This window comes from Dermacentor albipictus, chromosome 1 (genome assembly GCF_038994185.2).
Source record: "Dermacentor albipictus isolate Rhodes 1998 colony chromosome 1, USDA_Dalb.pri_finalv2, whole genome shotgun sequence".
Classification (NCBI taxonomy): Eukaryota; Metazoa; Arthropoda; class Arachnida; order Ixodida; family Ixodidae; genus Dermacentor; species Dermacentor albipictus.
Window position 1 is genome coordinate 62,062,741 of NC_091821.1, and position 20,017 is coordinate 62,082,757.

The window sequence follows — 20,017 nt, forward strand, 5'->3', positions numbered from 1 at the left end:
AGGGCCCTACACGATACTGCGTCAGCTTGGCGATGTCAACTATGACATCACTCCGCTGAACTTGCATGTCCCCACAGACGTTGTGCATGTGTCCTAGCTGAAGCCTTACTTTGCTGCAAGTTCGCATCCCTTATGGCTAGTGCAGAGACAGCGCCTTTAGAGACGGGGGTTATGTTACGGCGTAATCAGGAGTGGTGCCAGTCAGAAGGGGATTTGACATGTAGAAGTGGAATCAGTCTCTGCAGCCATCTTGTTTATGCATCATTGTCTCTCTTTTAAATATTGTAAGTACATCTTTATATGCGACTTCTGTAACATAACAATGGATATTTTATTTAGCAACAATTTTAACCCTATGTGGTGCACGATTTGGTCACTAAAAGCCTCCCTGCTTTTGGAGAGAAAGCTTGTCAGTCTTGCAAATGACAGAAAAAAAAAACACCAGGTTATTAGTAGTGGTGTGCAAATATTCAAAACTTAAAATATTCTATTCGAAAGACACTTTTACTATTCGAAATATGCGAACCCCCAAAAATTGCTGTCAGTTTTTCAAGTAGCTTTGCCGCAGTACAGTTGTGTTATGCGAAGCATATTTTATCTACTGCAGTGAAGCATACTTGCTCTACAGTGAAGTTTATCAAAAGTAATAAGGAGCACTGTAAAGGGGCCCTTGGTGGTGCTTATGGCTGTCCGACACTATGAGTTACAGTAACAACACAGTGCTGCCCCTTCTTGTGTCTGGACAACACTAGCCACCAGGTGGAAACCTCTGTGTGTGCTACTAACCTGGCTAAGTGACTAAAAATGCAGTTTCTAAATTAAAAATTTGACCAGCAATGAGCTTGGCACTGTTTTTTAGACCCTCGTTCTAAATTAGTTGAGGACCACCAGGATGCTTCGATGACAAACTAGATTTAAAACCTGGCTTTAGAAGAAGCAAGGAAAGCTTCAAGGTCAAGGAACCCAGTGGTGTCCTTATCAATGAAAGCTGCTGAAGAGGCTCCTTCCACGTCAGCACTGTCTGAAGACTGATAGCTCAGCAACCAGTAGCAATTTTCACTTGCTTCTGCCAGCAATTTTCACTGCCACAAGCACAGGTCGAAAGGTATGTGCTTGATGAAATTTTGAGATTCTTGTGTGCATACGTGGGAGGCCTCAGTGTGCTGCTCTCATAGTTCTTGTTTGTGCATGGCTAAATGGCGGCTACTAGGCATGCAGCTATATGATCAGCTATTAGTGTACTAAAATATTGGGAAGTGCGCCATCCGCAGCATCAATGAACGAAGGTGAGGGGGCCTCTGTCACGATGACGTGGCGCCTGTCCTCAGTGAGCATGCTTCGACACATTCACTCTCCCATACGAACCTTTTTGTGTTGAGTGAGCTAGTCGAGTCTCGCTTGGCAGTTAATGAAGCCTGCAGTATTTTGTTTTATTGTCGGTTCTTGTGTCACTAAGAGAAAGTACTAGAAGAAAGGAGGTTAATTGAAGGGCCCGATTTTTATTAAGCATATCATGAGAAGCCAACAAACAAAGATACCAAGGAAAACATGGGGAAAATTACTTACTAATTGGATTAAAGAAATTAAAGGCAATGAAAGTGGATGAAAAAACAAGTTGCCGCAGGTGGGGAACGATACCACGTCTTTGCATTATGCGTGTGATGCTCTAACCAATTCAGCTACCACGGTGCAGTTTCCCCATCCACTTTCCAGGGTATTTATGCGTTACTACTAAAACTAACCTTGGGAGTGTTAGTGAACACCACCACTCACAAACCTTGGTGGCGGATGTGGAACATCCTTTCTGCCACAGGCGTCACGAGTATATGACCTTACTGGATGAAGGCAACTGGTCAATAAACCCGCACATGCTACCTGAAGGCATCAATGTTGCCAGCTTCGAAACCCTCATTATGTAAGAATGAAAAGAAAGGAGGTTAACTGAGGGGCCCGATTTTTATTAAGCATATCATGAGAAGCCAACAAACGAAGACACCAAGGAAAACATAGGGGAAATCCGGCAAAATACCCAAGAAAATGGATTAGGAAACCCCACCGCGGTAGCTCAATTGGTTAGAGCATCGCACGTGTAATGCGAAGACATGGGATCGTTCCCTACCTGCGGCATGCTGTTTTTTCATCCACTTTCATTGCCTTATATTTATAATTTCTTCAATTCAATTAGTAAGTACAAGGAATTTTCCCTATGTTTTCCTTGGTGTCTGTTTGTTGGCTTCTCACGACATAAAAGAAAATACTGTACTACAGCAGATTGCCAATAAAATAACAGAAAGGTGGTGGGAAAGGCAATTCATGACGTGCTTTGCACTGGGTTGCAACTGTGGCTGCCCTGGAGCATTCAGGTGAAGGAGCCCTCTAAATTTTTCACGCTGCAGAAGAGTGTGATCGTTGCAAAGGAATCGTCATCTGTGAATGTCAGCTTGAAGCTTGATTTGTACAGCGTGCATTCTAGACAAAGATCGACAATGAGGTTGTCGAGAATACCTGTCCTCAGCCGATTTTCATGTATGACGCCAATTCAACTGGTCCGGATGCTCTGAAGTACTTGCTGACAAAGAAGGAAAAAAAAACAATATTGCGACCAGGTACTTTCTATGTCGAAATGAAAGTGACCAAGTTCTGTTCAAAACGAAGCACCTAATAAGTGTAGCGTTGACGTGGAAAGCCTCACCAACGAGAATGCGGAACCAAATAATGCAGAACAAACACTTTCGAGACTCCAAGTTGTGGGGTTCTCCTCCCTACTCTTGGGACAAAGGAACAACAACACAGTAGTGCAAACAATCAACGCCTGCTAGCCGAGTTGCTACCCACAAAACATGCTGATGGGCGTGCGACAAATCTGGAAGTCCGACTCACCGCGACCGGATAACGAGCGAATATGTTCGCCCCATGCTGGATCCTAACGCCTGGTCATTTGCGCGTATGGTCACGCGAACGGTGGCGCGTTCGAAGGCAGGCCATGCGAGGCGGTCTCGCAGAAGCTTGGATCGGCGCCCGCGCAGGACGTTCGCGCCGCTTCATGATCTCAAACCCAAGAGAAAGCGCCTTGCCTTTCGGCGCCCAAGTAACCCCGCCTGTCGGCGGCGTTAGCAGCGCAACACTCGCGCTATCTCTCGTACTGCGCCTGAACCATTCCGACCACCGCGGGCGCCAGTCCACGCAAGCCGTGCGGGAAAACAACATATCAGGGGACGCGTGAGAGTCGCGCATCCCCACAAAGTTCCCTTATTTTGGTCAGAAATTGCTATCTTGGACATTGAATGCACATTTGCGTATGCAATTAGCAGTGTGCAATCCCGTCAGTATTGAAGTGTGATTGAAGTACAAAGGAAGAACAAGAGTTCTGCAACTGCAAAACTATGTTTGAGGGTGGAAAGGTGACGACACAGGGTGTTGTGGATATACTAATTGACAGTATGAGCAAGCTGTTTTGTGCCCTGGAAAGGGTGTAGAGCCCTAAATTGACAACCATGCTTCATTCAATACAAAATTACTTGGAATTCCTTCACTGGTTTCAAACTATATAATTTTGCAATGTTTCTTTAGCACAAATATTTTCATGAAAGCATCTATAAATCTGTCAGGCACAATTGAAATGTACATCTGCTGCACAAATTGCACAGCTCCACATAACATGCCAAGTATCACATTCATTTCTAGTCCCATGTGCTTCTAGTCACATGTGTTCTAGTATGACACGGAGCTTATTTACAATGAGGGCAAATGCAATAAGGAGCTTAACAACCAAGTTGTTAACAGGTATTCCAATGCATCTTTCTGTTTGAAGCTAGTTTTCTACAAATTCTAGTTCAGCACTTACTTCATTAGGTGTATCTTTGTGCTTGAGCTATGTTTCTTATGCTAACTTTGACAATCCTCCACTTTTTTTTTTTTTCTAATCGGCTGCTGCGGATACTCATTGCTTGAACTTTGCCGCAAGTTTCGCGAATATATCTGTACAAACGCGGTTCGTGTTGCTAATTTTCAAAATTTTCAATTATCGAGGCACTGCCATGCATTTTTACATAAAATATTTCAAGCATACTTTACAATCCATATTTTCCCATCTGGCTAGTGTATCTTGCTCCATGCGCGAAGCAAGAGCTGCAAATAAACCAAATTTTGCAAGACACTATATTTACGAAGTAACAAGCAAATCCATATTAGTAAAATAAGCTCGGAAAAAGACATCTGCATCTACCAGGCAAATGTTTCTTTATATGGTCTTTAAATAATGCACAAAGTGTGCTGACACGCAAGTTGTGTGTCCCTGACTATGTATTTCGAGCACGCCTGCCGCAGACAGTGTCGCTTCATGGCATCATGAAGCGATACACCTCTCAGCATTCTAGTGCACTATAATCCAGCTGGCCACCCTGATCCAGTTAGCATGTTAGCTTGGCTTGACTGTAGAGAAGAAGCACTTTTATTTTTATCTTCCAGATGGTACAGCAGGTACTAAAATCCCGTCGGGACCTACACAAAGTCTGCAAAGCACATTCTGGAAATCGCGTGCGTGCTGCATACATATCGTCATGGCACAGTAGTAAAACTATCGTCTTGGCATTACTTTACGGCGGCAATGAAATTTAGTTGTATTGAAATTCTATTTTAAGAACATGATGTCCTACAGACAAGTTAAGAAAAGTTACATACTTCGTTATATTGAGGTTTAACTATACCTCTGTCTTGTGGAAGTTATTACGTAGGGCAGACTGGTAGGTGCATCAATGACCTGGCCCAATAACACACCACCTCACTAAGTAAACAAGGGATACGTGCATGCACTAGAAAAGCTGCAAGTGCATGCCATTATTTGATCAATTAAAGATAAAGGCAGGAATAGGGACACTGATGGCCCATGAACTTTTCGAAGCTTTTTTTTCATCACTGAGGAGTGGCAATTGCATGTCTGACGCATCTGTCACCTTGAGAAAGGGTAAAAATAGGTTGCTGAAAGGTTAAATTGACAAGGGCCTTAGTTCTGATAAAGAACCAGCGAAGTCTTCTTTTGATCAACCGTGCTGGCTTTTGTCTTCACACATGTGCAGACCATGAACTGTCCTTTTACTTCCCAATATACATCAGTTGTTCGCGAGTGCTTGTGCTGTTTCCTGTTATGTCCATGTTTCGTTATGTGCTCTTTTATTTATTTAAACTTAAATCTAGTGTCCTCAGCTTTCTGCAAGCCATTTAAAGGGACACTAAAGTGAAGCAATAAATCAGTTTAGACTAATGAAGCATTGTTTGAGAACCCTGCAGGCAGTCATTTAAAAAAAAATTGTTTGATTATTAGATGAGAAAATGAAGATTCATGTATCAGTATTTGAATTTCGCACCGAAACCCCAACGCCAGTATGTCAGCATGACGTCAGGGATTCCAAAGTATGTTTTCGCATTTGGGCCGCGTTGGCTGAATAAAGGATCCCGAAACTTGCCATGTTTATTATTTGGTTCCTTTAGAACACAATGCAGTCAATCTGTACCGCTATATATAATTAGTACGCCCTAGAAGATGCCATCAAAACCTAAGACGTCACAGCCCCCAGGTGCGGGAACTTAAGTAGGCGTCGCCACCCTTATTTCGTTCTTGCGCTTTTTCTGGCTTGCCAAACGTCTTATCATTGTAAGAGTGTTGTTTTTGGTGTTGTAGAACGGTAATTTACTGATGCGGAAGAAATCATTTTTCACTTTAGTGTCCCTTTAATGTATGCAGTGTTGTGGGGATCAAGGTGCCTTCTCGTGCCTTGTCCCCCAGCTCGCGCGTGGTGCTTAGCTTATCTCCGGGAACCGCCACCGTAACAGCAACATGGTGGATGCGGCTAGCACGCTGAAGCTAATTTCCCTGCACAAACCGTGCTTCTCTCTCCCCAGCTCGAATCGCCAGGCGAGCAAGTGTCACCGGGACGCGCCCTGATTGGCTTCCTAAGTGGACATCCCCGGGCGCCCTCTCCACCCGAGCTCTCCTCCGATGAGCGCTTCGTCGCCGCGGCAGATGCTCACAGGCCCACAACATGTTCGCTACATGGGGCCTTTGCTCCTGTAACTCCTCGTCGCACTTCGTGGACCGCTTGCCGGTTAAACCTAGCGCAGCGTGAGCGTGTACTCGATCGGTCTTGCGGTGCCTTTGCCCGTAAGCGCGTGACTGTAGCTCTGTGCTGTATCTTGGGTGAATAAACCCGCGTTTGTTGGCGATCTGACTCTGGAGCCTTCTCTGCGCAGTGTCGGAAAGTCGACGAACCCTGCCGTAGCACCTTTGTGCATTGCAGAGTGGTGGAGCGTCGTGACCTTTCCTGACCGTCGCTCGTAGGGTGAGCCTTGTGCAAACCTATCTCCAGAATGTGTAATGAAAAATAGCTGACATGTTTCATCAGCCACAAAAATCACCAGCTGCGTATCACATTCAGTATACAAAATTTTGCTAAGTTGTAGAATTAAAGTTTTCATAGGAGAGACAGGACAATGTTTCAGTGACCGAGTCATGCGCTACCAAAACAATGTGAAAATCGGGTATGATGGCCACTTGGCAGTTCACTGCAAAGAGTGCTTATAGGCTCATTTTTCTCAAAGAAGTTATCAAAGAAGGCACAAGAAACACAGCACAAGCCACAAGCCACAAGAAAAGGTCACGAGAGGCCATGCCCCATGCACGCTTTTGGCTCACGTATCAAACATATCTTGAACCCAGCAGCTATTGCAAGGTGATACTGGCGCAGTCTGTAGCTGGCTGCTTGACCACTCTAGAGGAATGCGTCTCAAATTGTACTATCGAAAGAAGTACATATATAACACATCAATCTTGCCCACTTTAGGTGCCGTTTACACAGTTGTGAACTTGATACCAACTTTCTTTCCCTATTTGGCAATTTTCATCTTTTTTTATTAAAATATGGATGGTCTAAATGAAAATCTGCTTCTAAGAGTCACAAGATTTTTGTTTCTTTTAGAGTGCAACAAGCCTCATCAGAATCAATGCAGTGGTTGCCAAGAAAAACAATTTCTCCATCCCCGTGTATTAAGCTAGGAGCCTCCTCCGTTAAAAGCACAAAAATTTAAAACTCACCCCCTCCAGCTTGTTCATGAGTACTTCCAAACGAACAGAGGCATCCGTGCCTTTCCTTTGGACGTAGAAGTGGTGTGCATTATATATTTGCGACACATACACAACATAGTGTTTGTTCACTTCCAGTTTGTCTGGTTGGGGATATGGGTTGTTGGACATAATAAGTGGAGGGCTCATTACCCGTCCAATTGTAGGCTTTGAAGAGGTCAATGCTTCCATAATTATTTGATCCAGTTCATCAGAATCGGTGCTTTCAGCTGTTTCTGCATATTCGGCCATTTCCGAATTTTTATATGCATCAATACCATACATTTCCCAGAGAGTACTGGTTAGTGGAGCCCTTCTTGTCTCCTGGGCTGTATCAGTCACTTGGGCTGAGTCAGTCACCCAGGCTGTGCTGGTTGCTTGGGTGGCTTCAGTTTCCCGAGCTGTGTCGGTTGCCCGGGCTGCATCGGTTGCCTGGACTGTGCCAGTCACTCGGGCCGTTTCCGTAGTTTGCGCAGTTTCAGTAGCTTGGGTGGCTTCAGTTAGCCGAGCAGGAGTATCTTCAGATACTTCTGCAGTTCTGGTAGCTCCAGCAGTTTTGACTGATCCAGCTGCTTCAGCCTTAAAAGATGCCACTTGCTCACTGGACCATGAAGACTGTAGCAAAAACTGCCCTGTGAAAAAGCATAGAAATAGTATTACTTTCCACAAATTGCTCTGCAATGGTGTTGGCAGCTTTCCTAAAAACTAAAAAACTAAAGGCAAGTTATTTCATTATCCTACGAGGACTGGCAGAATCTCAATAGAGAATGTGAACAAATAAATTTTAGAGTACCAAAAAGCTGCGAGATAAACTGTCAGTATACAAGGTTCAACAAGGGCAATGCATTGAACAACATGATATTATAATGCAGTTGCCAATAGTAGTGAAACAGCACACAGACTATTTGGATCCATGTTAGATCATATCATTAAAAAAAATTAAATTATGGGGTTTAACGTGCCAAAACCACTTTTTGATTATGAGGCACGCCGTAGTGGAGGACTTTGGAAATTTCTACCACCTGGGGATCTTTAACGTGCACCTAAATCTAAGTACACGGGTATTTTCGCATTTCGCCCCCATCGAAATGCGGCCGCCATGGCCGGGATGCGATCCCGCGACCTCGTGCTCAGCAGCCCAACACCATAGCCACTGAGCAACCACGGCGGGTGGGATCGTATCATGTATGCATTATTATGTACATGTATTATGTATGTATTTATGTACGCATTACAACTCCCCAACCTCAAAGAGGGTACTTTTTGTGCATTGCAGGGAGGGTTCTCAATTCTCTACATAAACTTTTAGAAATCTTTAGGGTCATTTTGCCAATTGATTTCATGACGCTGCAGTATTCAAAAAATTAGCAATGTAAAGATTTTCAAATTTGAAATTATAAATTGAATAATAATTGGACAAACAACCTCATTTACCTTTTTTAATACTTCGTATATAAATCCAAAATACAGTAGAATCTCACTGATACGATCTTCACGGGAACCGGAAAATAAAATATATCATGTGAAACTGATTATCCGAAGCAAGCTACAAAAATTTGGGGGATGCTCAACTATCAAGCACCCCCTGGTGTTATTTTCCTAGCATGGCTCTCACATCTTCTGTAATCCAGCTTCTCAGTGTAGCTAAGCACTGGCGGCGGTCGGTGTGGTTGCACCATACTACAAGAGACGGCGTGAGTGTAGCACTGCTAACGCCACCTAATGGCGAGATTACTCGGGCGAAAAAGTGAGTAGACTTTTCCTCTTTGGCTTGGGGTCTGCAAGCTGCATAGATCTTACGCGCGCTCGCGCACAGTTCGCGTGATTGCCCTGCGAGAGGCTTAGAAGCACAATATTGGAATGGACGAACACGATCATTCGAACCCACCACCATTTGTGCGACCATACATGCAAACGATTAGGTGTTGGTGTCCAGCATGGGGGCGAACATGTTCGCTTGCTATTCAGTCACGTGGAGTCTGACGTCCTGAATGTGTTGTGCGTCCATTGGCATGTTCTAATGGTAGCAATTCAGCTAGCAGGCATTACACTGATAAAAGATGCAATAAATGCCCTTTTGATTGTTTGCACTACTGTGTTGTCATTCCTTTGACCCAAGAGCACCTGCGAGATTCCGCTAAGTATGAAAATAGATGTACTTGGTGACAAACTCAGTAGCGCAGGTTCATGTGGTGTTAAGTGATAATGCTCAGCATAACATGTTATGCGAAGCAGCATCACTCAACCCCACGTGAACCACACCCAACACACTTTTATTCAGCAATGTTGAAATAGCTTGTCAGCTTGCACTGAACTTTCTTCTTCTCTATGTCCCCAAAAAATTATTCTGCAAGTTAAAAAGAGAAGTTGCTGTTTTTCCCTCAACTGAGCAGCGGCACATCACCAGTTGGTGTGGCCGGACTGCCATACCAGCATTATACCACCAGTAGTGCACCGCATGAGTTTTTACTCCAGTGTGACTTGGACTTAAATTTTTCTTGGGTCATTGGAATGTTATTTAAGCTAGTACACTAGAATATAAAGCTATGAGCTTTAGAAAAACCAGTAAAAGCCCACTTCTGCAGTCATATTGTTATGGGAAGGAATAAGCGTGCATCTATTCATAGATGGCTTTTAATGGCTGAGCCAACAAGCGTAGAGCAGCGACACAACTAAACTCTTCTTCATCTTCTCCAAGACCACCATCAGCATCCTCTTCTTCCCACATTACCGACTGTGACATCACCCCAGTCGGAAAAAGCACCTTATTGGTGCGGCTCATAGGTCTGAGAAGGGTAAGGTTTGAGACGACTGACGTGGATGATGTCAGAGAGAGGTGAAGGCACTGTGGCATCCAGCAGAGACACTTCATATGTGACAGGAGTCACCTGGCGAAGGATGCGGTAGGGGCCACAGTATCGCGAGAGGAATTTCTCCAAAAGACCAACATCCAGAGTTGGATACCAAACTAGCACAAGAGCACCTGGTTCGTAGTCCACGTCATGATGGCGCTGGTCATAACAGCACTTCTGGCGTGTCTGTGAAGCAGAAAGACGAATGCGGGCAATCTGGTGTGCTTGGGTCGCTGTGGCTATGACATCCCGAGTGTACTCTGTCCGCGGGTCGAGTGTAGTCGAAAGGAGAGTCTCAAAAGGCCAAGTCGGCTCACGGCCAAAGAGGAGATAGAAGGGTGAATAGCCAGCTGTGTCGTGGCACGAGGAATTGTAGACGAACGTGACAAATGGTAGAGCAGTCTCCCAGTCATGATGATCGGAGGAAACATACATTGCTAGCATGTCAGTTATTGTGCGGCTCAGGCGTTCAGTAAGACCGTTAGTTTGAGGATGGTAAGCCGTAGTAAGTTTGAGTTTAGTAGCACATGATCGAAGGAGGTCGTCTATGACTTTGGCATGAAAGTATCTTCCGCGATCAGTGAGAAGCTGATGAGGTGCACCGTGGTGTAAGATAACGTTGTGAAGCAAGAAATCAGCGTCTGTAGCGCAGCTGGTCGGTAGGGCTCTAGTAATGGCATAGCGAGTTGTATAGTCCGTAGCGACGGCAATCCACCTATTTCCGTCATTTGATATAGGGAATGGTCCGAGAAGATCAACGCCAACGGGAAAAAAAGGGTCGGTCAGTATATCCAAAGGCTGCAGCAGACCAGCAGGAGGCACAACTGGTCTTTTCCGGCGTTGACACAACTCGCACGCGGCAACATAGTGCCGGACGGAGCGGTTGACACGGGACCAGAAAAACCGTCGCCAAATTCGGTCATAGGTCAGCCTGACGCCAAGGTGTCCAGCGGTGGGAACATCGTGCAGTTGTTGCAGTACAATCTGTCGAAGATGAGATGGAATGACGGTTAGGAGCTCGGGCCCGTCGAAGTGCATGTTGCGGCGATACAGGATGCCATTTTGTAGCACGAACATGTGAAGGGATGGGTCAGACGGATCAGAGAGCAGGCGTTCGATAATGGGCCGTAACGATTCATCGCATCGTTGTTCAGTGCCAATGTCTTGCAAGGCAGAGAGCGAAAGAACGCAGATCAATACGACATCCACTAAACTGTCTGGTACATTGACGGGATGACGAGACAGGCAGTCGGCGTCCTGATGTAGACGACCGGACTTGTAGACCACAGTGTATGTGTATTGCTGCAGCCGTAGGGCCCAGCAACCGAGGCGTCCTGTGGGATCCTTGAGGGAGGAAAGCCAACAAAGGGCGTGGTGATCAGTTGTAACTGTAAATGGTCGACCATATATGTAGGGCCAGAACTTGCCCACTGCCCAAATGAGGGCGAGACACTCGCGCTCAGTAATCGAGTAATTGCGCTCAGCGGGAGAGGGGAGGCGGCTGGCATAGGCGATTACGCGATTGTGCCCACATTGGCGTTGACCTAAAACTGCGCCGATGCCGTAGCCACTGGCGTCAGTGTGGATTTCTGTCGAAGCGGAGGCGTCAAAACGGGCGAGAACAGGAGGTGTGGTGAGCAGCATGATGAGCTGCAAGAAAGCAGACACTTGTTCAGAGCCCCAACAGAAAGGAACATCTTTCTTCAGAAGGTCAGACAGGGGACGGGCAACCTGGGCGAAATTTTCCACAAACCTGTGGGAGTAAGAGCAAAGGCCAATAAAGCTGCGAACATCTTCGGCACAAGTTGGTACGGGGAAATTCTGCACAGCATGAACTTTACCAGGGTCGGGGCGAATGCCTGAGGAGTCGACGAGATGTCCGAGCATGGTTATTTGGCAGTGAGCGAAGTGGCACTTGGACGACTTGAGCTGCAAGCCAGAGGTGCGAAAAACAGAAAGAACAGATGAAAGTCTTTTAAGATGAGTCGCAAAAGTTGAAGAGAATACGATGACGTCATCCAAGTAGCACAAACAGATGAACCATTTCAAACCACGCAAGAGCATGTCCATCATCTGTTCAAAGGTCGCTGAGGCATTGCACAAGCCAAGAGGCATTACCCGGAACTGATATAGGCCATCTGGAGTGACAAATGCGGTCTTTTTCCGGTTCATTTTATCCACAGCAATTTGCCAATATCCAGATCAAAGGTCTATAGATAAAAAATAAGTGGCACCATGAAGACAATCCAGAGCATCGTCAATGCGGGGAAGTGGATACACATCTTTCTTGGTGATTGTGTTTAGATGACAATAGTCAAAGCAGAATCACCAGCTGTTATCCTTCTTTATGACGAGAGCACCAGGGGACGCCCATAGGCTGAAAGTGTTCAATAATCCCTTTGGCAAGTATCTTGTCAATCTCACCGTGGATAACTTGTCGCTCAGAGGGCAACACCCAATATGGGCGTCGGTGAACAGGTGCTGCATGGCCAGTATCTATACGATGCTTCACGACCGTAGTTTGATACAAAGGGCGATTATTCAGGTAAAAAATGTTGGAGTAGGACTCGAGGAGGCCACGGAGCTCTGCGGCTTGTAGGGTTGAGAGGTCCGGTGCAATCATCTTTGTAAAGTCGTCAGTCGGGGCAGATGCAGAAGGTGCAGAATGGGCATTGGTCGAAGGCGGCGCAACAGATAGAGCGGAAATGTGGCACTCGTGCGACGGTGAAAACGTGGCAAGAGACATGCCTCAAAAAAGTACTTGTGGGCACTGTCCAAAATTTAGGATAGGAAGACATATCTGATAGTCCGCAACAGAAACAATGGTGTCTGGGAAGGAGACATTGTGAGAAAGCAGGACCGAAGTCGCGGGAGTAAGGGCATAGTCTCCATCAGGTACAGGTGGGCAGGCTAAAAAAGGGATGCCGGTTGCTGCTAGAGATGGCAGGCGAATAAAATCCGCACCCAAAGCTGAGTTGGAGCTTGAGCAGGAAGGTCAATGGGAACAGGTAGGGGTAGGTCAAGTTGTACAACACCGGCTGAACAGTCAATCAGAGCAGAATGGACGGCCAAAATGTCGAGTCCGACGATCACATTGTGAGAGCAATGTTCGAGCACACTAAACAAAATGGACGTGTGGCGACCGGCAACACTGATACGAGCAGTACACATTCCAAGCACAGCCGGAGTTCCACCGTCGGCGACCGGGAGCAGTCAAGTCGAAGCAGGAGTAAGTACTTCCTTCAAGCGCGTTCAAGCTCTGCACTCATGATGGAAATTTGGGCTCCAGTGTCGATGAGTGCTGTAACGGGCAAACCATCCATGTTCACGTCCAGAAGGTTCCGATCAGTAGGCAGGGTCAGCAGAGGAATTTCAGGCCGGGGTTCTAGAGCAGCGTAACCTCCAAGAGCTGCCCCAGTTTCCTGTCGGAGAGCAGCGACGGTAAGCTCGGGATGGAGAGCGACGCAGCTAAGGCGAACGGGAGCGGCAACTAAGTGGTGATGGCGAGCAACTAGTCGCGGTGGCTCGAGCGTTGTCAGGTGCGTCTTCAACCTCAGTGGAGAGTGATGGCAGGTGAGAATTCAGTGGGGATCGGCGATAGGCAGGAAAGCTTGGTCGAGAGTGGGCTGGCCAGGAACTTCGACAGCGGTGAGAGATGTGGCCCACACGTCCACACTAAAAGCAGATGGGCCTATCGTCATGTGTGTGCCACTCGGCCGGGTTGCAATAGCTTGGATGTGGACCATATTGGCTCCCGTGAACAGGGGCAGATGCAGCAGACATAGCAAAGTCAGGACGGCTGGTGAAGCAGATGGACGGAAGACCCACATTGGCAAGTTCTCTGCGAATGACCGACTGGATAACAGACGCAAGCGGCCGGGAATCATCAAAGCACTGCATCACTGGCGCGGCAGGAGGTGCTGCTTCGATTTCTCGCCGAACGATACGTACAACGTTTTCGCAGGGAGTGGGCTCTCGCGGTGGACAAATGTCTTCACACGTCGATGAAGCTGCGGTATTGGGCAAACTGTTGAACTATGCGGCAACTCTTCGTGTCTTAAAAACGGCGACATTCGTTAATGATCTCATTGACCGCTGTTATGTTCTTGTAAACAAGCAGGTTAAACACGTCGTCCGCGATGTCTTTTAAAACGTGGCTGACCTTGTCTGCCTCTGCCATATTGTTATCCACTTTGCGGCAAAGAGCGAGGATATCCTGGATATACGCCATGCAAGATTCAGTGGACGTTTGTGCACGGGTCCCAAGGTGGTCCTTCGCAGCACGTTGGCGGCCGACGGGCTTGCCGAAAAAATCTCCGAGCTTCTGTTTGCACTGGTCCCAACTTGTAATCTCTTTTTCGTGTGTTTCGAACCAGACCTGTGCGGTTTTCTTGAGGTAGAATATTATATTAGCCAGCATAAGCATGTTATCCCACCTGTTGTGTGCGCTGACCTGTTTGTAATTCCACAACCAGTCATCGACGTTAACATTGTCAATCCCGGAAAACATGCCAGGGGCGCGAGGCTGGGCCAGGATGACCATCGGTGGCGACGACGGGGTCGTGGTTCAACTCTCTCCTTCGGATGACATAGCGGCCAGGTTATGTCCACTGCGGAGCTCCGTTTTGCACAAGCGATTACCCAGCACGTCCACCAATTAGTATGTTACGGGAAGGAAGAAGCGTACGTCTATTCACAGATGGCTTTTAATGGCTGAGCCAACAAGCCTAGAGCAGCGACAAAACTAAACTCTTCTTCATTGTCTCCAAGGCCACAATCAGCGTCCTCTTCTTCTGACATTATCGACTGTGACAATATTATCCAATTTCAGGTGAAAACGCAATCACAATAACCGTATAAAAATACACTGTTCGAGCCTATAAGATGCTGGCTGGGAAAAGCAAAAAAAAAAAAAAACTTATTCCCAAAAACATATGCAGAATCGTATCAATGAGATTCTACCATAATCTAAGCCACCAAGTAGCTAAGCCTGGCATTATGGCCTTTTGAGGTCCACAATGGATCTCAGAAGCTATTCAAAGATGATGTTAACCCTTAACTGCACGAATGTCTATTTGCTTGTGAAAAATTTACACAGGCTTTTGTTTAGGTCAGATATGTCGAAACAAACCTGACTTTTTGAAAGAAACACTTGGTTGCGATTTTATGAGCCAAATTGGTCACGTACCATATATGCGCCATGCAGTTACAGGTATATTTTATGACCATGAACAATAACATTTCCATTGCAGAAAATTGCCAAAATATATCAGCACCATTCCCAACACTTCAAACATTGCTTTTAATGGAGTGTATTCTTTACAGCTCCAGCTGGTGCTACAAGTATATCTAAAACCTGATGAGGTCATCATTAACTGACCAACCGACAGATTCAAAATTTAAACCGCATCACTTAGTTTTTAAGTAAATTTCTGCCTTGAAATCAATTGAATTTCTAGGGTTTTACGTGCCGAAACCACGATTCGATTATGAAACACGCCCTAGTGGGGGACTCCTTATTTACCAACAGTGTACCTTTAACATGCCCCCAATTTATGGGCCAGGGGTGGGTTGGCATTTCATCCCCATCGAAATGTGGCCACCGCGGCTGGTATTTGATCCTGGAACCTCGTGCTTAACAAGTTATTGCTTTGCATCTTGCTCAGGAGCATCACGCAAGCTGAAAGAAAATCTTGTTCCTCTTCCTCCAAAAGTTATTTGTTGTTGTTATTAGCTCTTGGAACATGACAGGCCATGCTATCTTCATCCCAAACATTGCTGGCATTTTTTATTTTCTGACCTATTTATCACTACACATAGTGCTAAGAAAGAGTAAAGATCAGAAAAACATTATATATTTCGCCAACAAATTTGTTCTTGTGTAAGAACACAAACCTTGGCTCTCTTTCACAAAACAACCATAACCTGCATGCTGTACCACACATACAGCAATTAATGCTTGCCTCACAGAACTACCCGAAGGTCTTTCTAAATAATAAACAGCATAGACTGTTGACTTTGAAATGGCATGCCCTTTCAAGCTTGCACTACTTCAAGAGGGGTAGCACAGTGCCTTCGGATTCCAATGTCACGTGTGGCAATATTTCTTCCCGACCACAATGACCTCCATGATGTAATAGACACTGAACCAAAACTCTTCCTTGAAAATAAAATTAAGTTTTGTCCTTACTAGGTTGAGAGCATGGGATAACATATCTTATATATGGGAAGTTCATATTGTGCATGTAATGAAGTGCTAGACTTCATTATTACAGTTTGTCATGTTAATAAAGGTGGTGGCCTTTTCTTGAAGCTGTCCTTGTGACAGATGGTCTGAGAAAAATGCCTACACTCCACAGTGGTGCAAATTGTATGCGCCAACTACATCACATCAGTGAGATGTGCTCTTTCCAGGAGCTCCCTCTGCGTGGTGGCCAAGTAAATAAAATCAAAGCCTCATTTAAACAGTACAATATGTATATCTCAACCTCACAACAGCATCAGCTGAAAAGCTCCTTTTTAACCCTTTCAAATGCCACTTTATCCTGTTGTTCGAAAACATACTTTCACCACATTTCTTTTTTTTGGCTTCAGAATCATAGAAAGCGTAAAGCTGCAGAAAAGATTGAGAATTTTAATTCTTTAGCAAGTTTGGTCAAGTTTACAGATTGTGGACTCCGCACAAAACCTCACTATAGCAACATTAAATATGAGAACATCAACTGGTCGTGTTTTAAAAAGCTTGAAAAGTTCTTATGCAGCCACTCGAAAATTATACCTGGTGCATGACATTGTGAAAAGCAATGAAAACAGAACCCGCTACATAAAACTTACTGACACCAAGTAAAAAACACCAAACAGTCTACCTTCTCACTCATCTTGCTAAAACATTTTGCACATGTTCAAAACTGAAGCACAATTGCAATCTTAAAAGAGTTTCAAGATATATGCGACACATTTTAAACATGATTGTTTTCATCAGTGGTTTTGCTCCTGCACTATCTTGGTGTACCAATTGTGTACATAGCATCTGAAAGGGTTAAGGAGGTGTATTGTCTGCAGTACAAAACCCCAACCTTCCAGGACAACATGGATGTGCAAGACATCCAATGTCCTCTTGTGCCTGCTAGGAAACAGGTCCCGTTTTGCTAGCCTCCACCAAAAGTGACTGCTAGACCCTTAGTGCATGTGACCACGTCACTTTGTCTGAACGTAAAGTGAAAATGAACTTTTCATTGTGAGAACAGCACTTTCTTACCAAATGTTTACAATGACAAACTAAGCTTCTGCGCATGAAAGAGCTAAAGAAAAAAAAAATTATTTCCAGTGCTAAAGTCACTATATACCAGGTTTTCTTTCATGTGAATACAATTTTTAAATATCACCAGTGGCATATAGCACAAATCTACCCACTGCATTCATAATGGTAACAGCGCAACCAAAACAACAGGTGGGGTGAAAGAACACAGAATGAGCGCTGTCCTGTGTTCTGCACAAGATTGCGTTTCATTGTGTTGCGTTATTCCAAGAGGCAGACATTACTTACACTAGAAAACAAAGTGCGTAATTGACAAATGACAAAATTTTACTGACCAACATTTTAAGTAATTACTTTAGCGCAAATATCGCAATACAGTTAGCTTCTGTTAATTCGATCCTGACTGGACAGGTGAAACCGGTCAAATTATCCAACAGTCAAATCAAACAACAGGCAGAAAAAACACCAAAACATGTTGATTCACTTGGCAGTATTCGCCTTTAAAGGTAGCTTTGCCACAATACACATATGCGTCAAAGCATACTAAATGGGAAAAGCTGTTACTGTTACGGGACATAGCACATGTTTCTTAATTTACACACGTACATGCGCAGTCTCTAGTCACAGTACGAGCACATAGCACATGTTTCTTAATTTACACACGTACATGCGCAGTCTCTAGTCACAGTACGAGCACAGAGACGCCTAATAAGTTTGCTGGCAAGCTTTCAAATTTTTAGACCCCCACTCTATCGTTGGCTTTAATTGTCCTGTAGACTTTCCAAGCTTTTTGATCATACCGCCTTCCTTTTCACTGACTTTCCCAAAACACAGACAGTTTTTCCCTGCTTTTCAGTGCGCGGCGCATGCACACACTTAAAATTAGGAAACGCATACTAGGCCCCGTTAACGGTCTCATATACGAGACACGCATGGCGGGCGAAATAAGGGCTCATATCGCCACAGGAACGTCAGAAACAGCTTTGAATGTCTGCCAGTATGCATATTAGGCATCTAGGTGCTCTTATTGTGGACAGAGATGGCACATGCGCACCTGTATAATTAAGAAACGCGTACTATGTTCCGTGACAGCAGCCTCTTTCCAGTCATGATATGCTTCACCGCATAACACCACTGTATTGCGGCGAAGCTGACCAATTAAGTTCGAATCACCCGGCAAAGGCCAATTTTGAGATGGAAATGATGGAAGTTGGGACCCATAAAATACATGGGCGCAAAGCAGAACCTTTGTTGCAGATCGAATAGACCGAAAAATTGCATTAATGGTTGATTACCTACTGCATACGTATGGAAGCCAATGATTTCACAAAGCACATCTACTTGGAACGAATCTTTCGAAACTAGCACCAGTGCGTTGCCAAACTAGAGGTAAAAATGCACTGCTCTTCCACTTGCCTCTTCTTAACAAAATGCTTTTATGCATCGAGCCTCAAAAATTACCAAGGCGTTTGGTCGCTAACTTGTCTTGTCGCTAACTTGAATACATGTCTTGAAACTGGTGCCATCCTCAGAATTTGCTCCAAGTGGGTATGACTTTCGAGGTGAGCAGCGACAATAATTGCTACATGTGCCGTAATGTTATTAGTCTAAAAGTTAATTAGCAAAACTTTTTTACTTAGCCAAATCATTTCAATTTCTCATGTAAATAAAGTCCGCCTCTGTGAGTAATGCAGCTCTAGAAGTAGAATTGATAGGGGCCACAGCATAAGAAGCCAACAAACACTGACACCAAGGACGACATAGGGGAAATTACCTGTGCTTAATAAATGGAATAAAGAAACGATAAATTAATGGAGATGAAAGTGGATGAAAAAACTTGCCGCAGGTGAGGAACCATCCCACAACGTTCGCATTTCACGTGCGATGCTCCACTAATTGAGCTACCGTGGCGCCATTTCCCCATCCACTTTCTGGGATACTTATATTTCCTAGTAGAACCCTGGGAGTGTTAGCCAGCGCCACCACTCACAGACCTTGGCGGTGGATGTGGAACATCCTTTCTGTCGCAGACGTCACAAGAACGTGATCTTTTTAGGTGAAGGCAACTGATCAATAAACCCACACATGCTACCTGAAGGCATCAATGTTGCCGGATTCAAGACTCTCACTATGTAATAAACAAGAAGAAAAGGGCCTCTCGGTTAACCCCCTTCTCGTAGATGCCACAGGTGTTTCCTAAAATTCTGTTAAAAATAAAAATAAAAACTACATTCATACGCCTGTATAACAAAGCTCTCAGGAGCTCCAAATTTTTCATGACACAAATCCCTTTGCTGTTAAGGATGTGCACCGTACACTCACAATAGAGCATACTAAGCCCGTTCAATAAAAGAAAACTTTGATTTAACATGAATTCAAAACAGAATTAGTGAAGAAAGTCACCAATTTCTCTGTCAAAGGCAGCCATCTCCTCCCTTGCCATCAAAACTCTTCGTTCATTTACAAGATACTGATCACTGTTGCATTCTTTTGATGTTCGCATCCTTGTCGCCCTAGAGATGGCTTTGAAGGCATCCATTATGATTACAACATCACGTTGTCATCAACTGCAATGTATACATCAGCCGTTGCTCCCGCTGATGCGCTACAGCAAGCAGCGTACAAGTCGAGCGATTCCTTTGGCACTACAGCAAACAATTCTGATATTCTATACTTCTGCAGCAGATATATCTGACATTGGCACATTTGTCAAGCACTGCCATTAGCACTAGTGCCAATTAGTGGCAGCTTCGCTATGCGTCATCTATTGTAAAGCAATGAATAAGCCGTCAG

The 20,017-nt window shown here is 45.0% G+C and overlaps 1 protein-coding gene across 5 annotated transcripts in view; it reads right to left on the reverse strand.

The window, feature by feature from the left end:
* Positions 1-20,017, reverse strand: part of LOC139047613 (uncharacterized) — a 213,060-nt gene that overhangs the window by 106,159 nt on the left and 86,884 nt on the right. For all 5 annotated transcript variants that reach the window (XM_070521470.1, XM_070521472.1, XM_070521475.1 and 2 more), the window contains one exon: positions 7,088-7,746. In XM_070521470.1, coding sequence (XP_070377571.1) covers positions 7,088-7,746 — 659 coding nt within the window. The remainder of the gene's footprint in view (positions 1-7,087; positions 7,747-20,017) is intronic.